The 9,083-nt window shown below is 34.3% G+C and overlaps 2 protein-coding genes across 2 annotated transcripts; both read right to left on the bottom strand.

Moving 5' to 3' along the window:
• Window positions 1–220: 220 nt before the first annotated feature.
• LOC145583422 (secreted RxLR effector protein 161-like) lies at window positions 221–3,895 on the bottom strand. Its single transcript, XM_081640663.1, has 3 exons — window positions 3,565–3,895; window positions 3,377–3,507; window positions 221–334 (listed from the first exon to the last, which is right to left on the bottom strand). Exons 1-3 carry the CDS (start codon window positions 3,893–3,895, stop codon window positions 221–223), a joined length of 576 nt encoding a protein of 191 aa, XP_081496789.1.
• A 288-nt stretch (window positions 3,896–4,183) lies between these two features.
• On the bottom strand, window positions 4,184–7,288 carry LOC145583421 (uncharacterized). Its single transcript, XM_081640662.1, has 5 exons — window positions 7,160–7,288; window positions 6,785–7,114; window positions 6,346–6,693; window positions 6,070–6,240; window positions 4,184–4,999 (listed from the first exon to the last, which is right to left on the bottom strand). Exons 1-5 carry the CDS (start codon window positions 7,286–7,288, stop codon window positions 4,184–4,186), a joined length of 1,794 nt encoding a protein of 597 aa, XP_081496788.1.
• Window positions 7,289–9,083: the final 1,795 nt, after the last annotated feature.

The raw sequence follows: 9,083 nt of genomic DNA, 5'->3' as shown, positions 1-9,083 counted from the left end.
TTTATCCCAAGTTTATTGTGATAAAGTAGATGTCTTCATCTGTAATCTTGACCAATATCATTTATCATTAACATACAGGGTTATAACGAAGTTTAGTTCATTGATCTCTGTCGATGAAACTACACGCTTTTTATCAGGCTATGAAGTATTAGATGTGGCAATTTTGTGCGCATAGATTTTGTTGTGCATTCAATACTCGAGCTTTGGTACAAAGTAATGTCTATTCATTATTCTCACCTACGTAGGCCAAAATTGTTTGCATTTCAGACAATTGCAATTTGTTTTTGGTAGTACAGTTTGTGAGGAGTGAAGTACAGGGAGATGTGGCAGTTTTCTGCACATAAAACATCGGATACAGGACGAAGGTACATGGTATTCTAAATCCGCCCACGTAGAAATTCAATCATTGTGACTCGTTCGGGGCCTGCTTATCTACAGTTGTATGTCAACTTATTTTGTGTGAACTTTTCTAAACTTATTATTGGAACTTGTTTTATGAAGCAAATCAAGATAAATTGAGTATACCATAAACTAATACAGTAGTTGTCAAATATAAGTAAATAATTCTCTGTATATTCTCATTAATGAACATTGGCCATACACAATATATATATAGGTATACTTGGAGGGCAAAGCCAAATAACCTAGGATAATCACAATATATTCTAAGATATCTTTCACAATATTATCATTCCTAAAATATATCCCAATATCCCCCCCTCAAGTTGGAGAGTATGGATCTCGGACACCCAACTTGCGAAGAAGAAACTCGAATTTAGCTTTTCCCAAAGCTTTAGTAAAAATGTCGGCCAACTAGACCTTCGTAGAAACATGCGAAGGTTTTATCGTCCCATCTGTAATCGCATCTCGAACAAAATGATGATCTGCTTCAATATGTTTTGTTTCATTTTGTTCGCTCATGGAACACTGGATTTTGCGCTATATATTAATGTAATACCCCGTATTTTTATACGTATTTTTCTAATTAATTAATTAATTATTTTCTAAAAAGGGTATTTTAGTAATTCAACTTACTATTTAAATCTTGGAGCCAAAATGATATTTGAATTTTGGCGCCAAAAGTATTTTAAAAACAAATTATTATTTTGGATAAGATTTATTATCCATTTATCCTATTTTAAAAACCGGATTATTTACATATTTCGGATATTTTAATTAAAGCAAAATAATTTTTTTTAATTAATTAATTAGTATGGCCGAAATTACCTAATAACTAGCTAGGATTTTCGGATTTTCCATGTATGGAAAATCTGATTTTTCTTGGTTATTTATTGGTGAATAATTGGTATTTAATTAATTAATTATTTAGTTATTATTCTATATTATTTAAACAATTATTTTATTCCTTAAAAACCGAGCAAAATATTCCTAAATATATCTAGAGGAATCCAAAAATTAGAGCTATGGTAAGCTCCATATTTTCGGCCCTCATGAAATATTTTGGGGGAATTTAATTGGTAAAATTATATATTTAATTATCTCCATAAATCTCCTATTTTCCTTAATTCTAATTCTCCATCTTTTTAGTATCCAATCATCATATTTTCTTGCCCATTCATTCTTCTTAATTATTCCCCAAGTAATTCCAATTTCCTTAATATTTTTCATGACATACATACCTCCCGTATTCAATTATACACAATCTCTTTAATATCAAAACTTTTCTTAAATCTTTACTCACTTCTCCAAGTAATTTCTTAAACCCTACTTACCATAATTCTTCCTACATTTTCCTACCATAATTCATACACATGCTAGCTTATAAATACCCCTTTAATTCATGATCAAACCTCACACTAATTCTCTTCTTTTCTTCTCCTCTTTTTACACAAATCATCCCGTTTATTTTTGAAGCCAATTTTCGGGCACTTCTGGTCAGTTTTTGGGGTATTGCTGTTTCACAAAAGATTGTTCATCTCAAAAAATCCTTGAGGTTAGGCTCAAGAATCACCCAATTCAAAGTTATATCGAAGGAGTTATAGCCTCTGCAAGTTTTGCCTATTCTTTCCAACGAAAATCCAATTCTTCTCTTTTCCTTGATTTCTTATCTTTTCTTCTTCTCTTCTCTTATTCAATTACTATTATTATTATTATGGGGGATTTATAAAAATTATTATGAGTAATTTTAATTATATAAAATTAGATTTTTAATGATGTTTATGAAAATTAATTTAAAAGGTTCATGTACATATAGTTGGGAGGTTTTAATTTAAATATTTGTGATTATTTGTTAACCTTATATTGATTAAGGTTGTATTTATTTGTAGGGTGTGTTCGATCAAGAATCTTGAGGTTCCTTTTGTGTGTTTTTGCTAAGCGAGGATCAAGGTACGTTAGGTGGTTAGATACCTTGAAAAAGATTGGTTTGAATAAGCATGTTTGAATGATTTCTTGTGATGATCGAATTAAATTGAATTGAATTATGATTATGAAATAAAAGTATGTTTAAATAAATTGGTTTTGATAAATAAATTAGAGTATTGATTTCATATCATGTTTTAAAATTATTATTCATGTTTAAAAGGTTTGATTTTGAAAGCATGTAGATTTAAATAAAAAGGGAGTTTGAATTATTATTATTAAAATTTGGAATTATTGGATTTAAAGAGGATTTATTGAATTATTATTATTAATGCTTTAAAAGCATGTTAGTAATCCCACCATGCGGATTTGGTTTATTGATAAGACCTTGGACTTTGTATGACCGGGTCTTTCCTCAAGAATAGCCTTGTAACATAAGGAGACTAGCTTGGGGGGTGTGCACACTTGGGAGATGAATTGGTTTAATTGGTTTATTATTGAGGAATTGGTTTTTAATATGAGGAATTGGTTTTCAAATAATTGGAATTGGTTTTATTGATTATTGATATTGGAATAATAAGAATCAGTTTTGAATCATGAGTTTGGAATTATTGGATTAACTATTGGAATTGATTTCAAAAGCATGTTTGCAAATAAATTGAGTTTAATTATCTTACACTTACCGTACTTAGCATATTTTGCTAACCCGTATTTCTTATTTGTTTTGGTTCGCCCTGTTTACCATAATGGTAAGCAGTGTTATTTCATATGAAGTCAATAATTGAGCATATGGAGTCCCGGGAATGGTTTCACCTAGATTAGGAAATGTTGGTCTTGTGTTTATTTTTGAGTACTCATGACAATAGTTACTATTTTTAGTCTATTATTAAATAAAGAAGAGTTTTGAAGTTTCCGCTGCAAAGTATTGGTTTTGTTTAGTAAGTTTGAGTATCCTTGCGTAATCACGCGGCGGTAATACGCCTAAGTCTATCTCTATGGTATAATTATACGTATTATACTAGTATTTCCGTAGAGGGAGATTTAGGGGTGTTACATATAACACTGACTGGCTATCACAATAAAGGTTCATCCCATTCTCATGAGTAACACCCAAGTCGCGAAGAATTCGTTTCAACCACTTTAATTCACAAGTCACTGCAGCCAGCGAACGATATTCTGCTTCTACTGAGGAAAGAGAAACAATAGGTTATTTTTTGGTCTTCCATGACATAGGAGACAAACCAAGAAGCACAAACCAACCACTCAAAGATCGCCTGGAAAGGGGACAATCTGCCCAATTTGAATCACACCATCCTTTTAACTGTAAAGCACTGTCGGATCTCAATAAGATTCCTTGTCCCGGGCTCTTCTTTAAATATCTAACAACTCGCAGAGCTGCTTCCCAATGATCAATCCTGGGATTTTGCAGAAACTGTGATAAGATGTGCACAGAGTATGCTAAATCTAGTCTAGTAACAGATAAATAAATCAGTCGACCTATGAGCCGACGATATTTCTCTACATCACGAAAAAACTCATCTTGTGCCAAAGCCAACCTGTGATTTTGTTCCATAGGGAACTCTACAGGTTTGGCATCTAGTAAATCGGCCTCAGTAATGATATCCAATGCATATTTCCTATGACAAATAAAAATTCCCTGTGCATTCCGGGCTACCTCTAACCCCAAAAACTATTTCAATACTCCAAGATCTTTTATCTTAAAGCAATTTCCCAGATATGATTAAAAATTAAGCATAGCAGATTTATCGTTGCCTGCAATAATTAGATCATCAACATATACCAACACATTGAGCTGTATTTTACCCTTTGTCAGAGTAAATAAGGAATAATCATAATATGACTACTTAAAGCCATAAGTTTTCAATGTTGTAGCTAGCTTTGCAAACCAGCATCTTGGAGCTTGTTTAAGGCCGTACAATGATTTCTTCATCCTGCAAACTTTGTCGGAATTATTTTTCTCAAAACCAGGGGGAATTTTCATATAAACCTCTTCTTCCAAATCTCCATGGAAAAACGCATTATGAACATCCCAATCTTTCACCGCCGTAATAGCAAGAAATGTTCGAACTGTCACCATTTTTTCCACCGGAGCGAACGTCTCATTGTAGTCTAGTCCTTCAATCTGATGATGACCAAAGATAACTAGCCTCGCCTTCAAGCTCTGTAAATTTCCATGCTCATCATATTGTTCTTTGTATACCCACTTACTTCCAAGTGCCTTTTTCCCCAGAGGTAATTTCTCTAACACCCAAGTGCCTTGATCTTCGAGTGCTTGTATCTCATCTACCATTGCCTTTCTCCAACCCTCGTGTTTCATAGCTTCTTTGAAACTTATGGGTTCGTTCCCTCCTGTAATAGCAGCAATATAGTTTCTATGCTTCATAGAAAAACGGTGAGAATCAATAAAATGTGTTATAGGGTAAACAATACCCGAGGGAAGTGATGTCGCAGGTGAACTTTGAGGCGATGTAGATGGACTTTTATTTCGAATAGTATGTGTCACAAAATCACGGAACTTTACCGAGGGAAACTTTGTTCTCATGCCTTTACCCAAAGCGTCATCACCAAGTAATTGGTCGTGGGCTGCTGTGGTACCCCGACTCTCTTGCTGCAGTCCATGCTCTTCCTCAAGAGCTAAATTGGCACCACTCATGGACTGCTCAGGCACCAGATCATGGCTGTCCTCATTGTCTGCCGAAGAAGACCCTGCGCGCCTAGCAGAGTGGGTGGCAGTCTCCTCCGCGCCTTGGTCGCGGCGTGAGGGGTTTTGCCGCGGCCCTCATGCGGTACTCTATGCTACCCCCGTTTCACCTTCTACACGCACATAATCGTCCCCCACACACCTTTCTTCCATACACTACTCATCATCACTCACATACCCAACTTCAGAAGACACATTCTGTGATACTAATTTGTTGTGTTCACTAGTATTAAGGTACGGAAACTCACTTTCATTAAAAATCACATCCCTTGAAATAAATATTTCCCGTGTTTCCAAATCATAAACTTTCCAACCTTTTTTCTCGAAAGGGTATCCTATAAAGACACACTTACGGCTTCGACTTGCGAACTTGTCACCCTTACTCTTTAAATTGTAAGCATAGCATAAACACCCAAACATTCTAATATGCTCATGAAGGAGGTTTGTTAAACAAAATGTCAAAAGGAATCTTATAATCAAGCAAGCGAGACGGGTTCCATTAATCAAATGACAAGCACCTTGCACACATTCCCCCCAAAATTTAATAGGTAAATTTGCTTGAAATCGTAAGGCTCTAGCAACATTCAAAATATGTTGATGTTTACGCTCAACCCACCCATTTTTTTGAGGGGTACCAACACACGAGGTCTCAAAAATAATCCCATTGTCAAAAAAAAAAAATACTTCTTCAAGGAGTTAAATTCCGTACCATTATCACTACGAACCACTTTAATATCTTGTGAGAATTGTCGTTTCACAATAGCAACAAAATTGTAGAACATATATTCAACTTCCGTTTTATTGCTTATTAAATAAGTCCACACACCCCTAGAATAATCATCTACGATAGTTAAAAAATAGTGAGCACCACAAGATGACGGAGTCTTGTAAGGCCCCCACAAGTCTAAATGAACAAGCTCAAAAATTCTATTAGCTTTATTTTGACTCAAAGGAAAACTACTCCTATGTTGTTTTTCCCTATGGCATACATCACAAGATTTCAAATTACTACTTCTATGACTCACAAACGGAAGTTGTTGTAGTACTTTTCCTGAAGGATGCCCCAGCCGTTGATGCCACAACTTTGTCAAACGATCCTCATCTATCTTCAAAGTCTTCACCGTAGGAACACCTCGGAAATAATAAAGTCCATCCACTCGTTCACCCGCTCCAATCACCTTCCTTGTCGTTAGGTCCTGTATAACACACAATTTATTAGTAAATTGCATCACACAATTTGATTCATCACATAATTGAGTTGTCGAAATCAAATTACAACTTAGTTGAGGCACATAAAGAACATTATGAATAATTAAGCCTCCTTGCAATGTCACTGATCCAATTTTGGAAGCATTAGCATATTTTCCATCCGGCAATCCCATCGGATAGTGGCTCACACTTGTCACATTCGTCAATAAAGAAAGGTCACAAGTCACATGGTTTGATGCACCGGAGTCAATAATCCAACCCAATTCATGCTTACCGTGAAGCTTGGGCTTGATAGAACTTAAATGGTCAAGAAGTTGCTGAATTTGCGCACTCGTAACCCCTGCAAGAGCTGCCCCGTCAGAAGGAGTTGGAGTAGCCCCTTGCGTGGACTGTGAAGCAGGTTGTCCGCTTGCAAGGGATCTTGGGCAAGAAGTTGAGCCCTGAGAGCCGCATATGAGGATTCCAAGCCAATAAGAAAGTGGTGAACGTAATCATCCTCCCTCAATTTCTCAACCTGATGAACAATGTTACAGGTACAATTTCCAATTTCCAATTTCCGCACTTGCACACGGGGACAGAAACATATGTTGTTACTTCGTCCCATATTTTTGACAATCTGCCAAAATAGATAGAGATATGTTCTGTTTTGCCTTGCTTACAATCAGCCAAAGCAGTCTTCAATTGACAAACCCGAGTCCCGCTAACAACACAAAAACGGCTTCGAAGATTGTCCCACAGCAACTTCGCATCATCGTAGTCACCAAGGGTCGATCGAATTGTCGAGTCTAGAGTGTTTGATAACCAAGACACCAACATTGAGTGCACTGCCTCCCAATCTTCCAACTTCTCAAGATCCGTAGGCTTATTGACAGTGTCATCAATAAAGCCGTATTATGATGTTCGCACCTCTCTGGCCCATTCATCATAATTATCGCCACGGAGTTGAATAGGGGTGATAATATTCCCCGGAGCATCACTAGAACCAAGGTGGAATGTCAAGTCCACCTTAGTTTTGCCTCCATCACCGCCAGTCATGATTAATAAATCTCAAAAAAAAAAAAAAAATTGTCACAAAATTAATTGCAAAGTATACGTGAATAATGAATATCACGTAGAAGTAAAAAAGAAAAATTTGGATCTCACTTAGCTCAGGCTCTTGATACCATGTCAAATATAAGTGAATAATTCTCTGTATATTCTCATTAATAAACATCTGCCATACACAATAAATATATATATATATATATATATATATATATATATATATATATATATATATATATATATATATATATATATATATATATATATATATATATATAGAAATGGGATCACATGAGACCACATCCCTTATGTGAGAACCCTATTATATGTGAGGACTCATTATAACCGTTGGATCAATTACATCCAACGGCCACCATTAAATCTTGGTCAAACAAAACTTCTGCGTTTTTTCTCTCTCCTCCTTCCTCTTTCACGCGCTATTTTCTCTCTCCTCACTCAATTTCTCTGTTTTCTACTCTCTTTCTCTCTGCTATTCTCTCTGATTTTTCATCACTGCTTCTTCAATCTTCATCAATTCTTTGTCAAGGTGAGTTTATTGTTTACATTTTCGTGTTTTTCAATTAATTTTAGGTCACATTCAGTTACATTCATCGTTGATTTTCGTTTTGATTTTCGTTTGATTTTCGCTGATTTCAGCTCACATTGTTTATCAATTTGTGTCGATAATGTTTTACTTTGTTTTTTTCATTGATTTTAGTTTTATTTTCGTTTTTTTGAGTAGTTATCAAGTTGATTTTGCCTTATTTTCGTTATTGTCCAGTTTTTTCGTTTTTTTGGAAACTTAGAAATCACTGATAATTTGTGCTGTTATGTTGATTTTAGCTTGATTTTAGGTATTTTAATTTGATTTTAGGTATTTTAATTTGATTTTCGGTTTACTTTAGTTCTCAATTATGTTTTATTTTCTGGTTTTATCTTATTTTTTGTTTGATTATAGCTTTATTTGAGTAATTATTAGTTGATTTTAGTTTTAATTTTGCTTCATTTGATTAATTATCTTACATTTTCTTTGTGTTTTTTGGAAACCTAGAAGTAATTGCTATGGATTCTGCAAATGCAAATGTTCCTCAAGAAAATACAATGTATGTGTTTCTGCTCATTTTATTTTTATTATTTGAGTTATTATTATTTTTGTTGTTGTTGTAGATTAGTTGATGAGTTGTATTACTTGTATGGGAGTTCTTGTAGATTAGTTGATAACTTGTTCATTTTATGTTTTGTTGTTCATTTATGAAATATTAGCTTTTTAATTGACAGTTTACTGTGTGCTTTAATGGTGATGGCATCACATCATCTATTTACATTGTGTATACATTGAAGGCGCATTTATATAGAGATAATATAAGATTCCTTTTCTTGATAAGATGTTTGTAGATGTTGGTTAATTGATTGTTGTTAATGCTGGTGTTTGCAGACATTTCTCAAAAGAGCACATTCACTTAGTTTATAACATGATAAGTGTGACAAAATACTTCTTATTTGGTGTATAGTGTGTTTATTAATTGATGTTTACCAGAAGGCATGGTCATTAGTTTATAACATAATAATTTAAAGTGTACCACTGTAAAGAATAACAATTTTATATAAGAGAAATTTCCACTAGAACAAGAATTCTTTGAAGTTTTTGCTCAAGAGAGTATTGGGAGAAGGTGCTACGACACTGTTTCAGGAAAATAGATTATTGAGTCTAATTTGTAAGAGTACCTCCGAAATTTCCACAACTTAGAAGCAATAAAAAGTTGTAGATTATGTTGGGAAGTAATTT

The sequence above is a fragment of the Chenopodium album genome, chromosome 15, assembly GCF_948465745.1.
Source record: "Chenopodium album chromosome 15, dcCheAlbu1.1, whole genome shotgun sequence".
In the NCBI taxonomy this organism is placed as follows: Eukaryota; Viridiplantae; Streptophyta; class Magnoliopsida; order Caryophyllales; family Amaranthaceae; genus Chenopodium; species Chenopodium album.
Note: the sequence above shows the minus strand (reverse complement) of the source record. Positions and strands in the feature narration are given on the sequence as shown.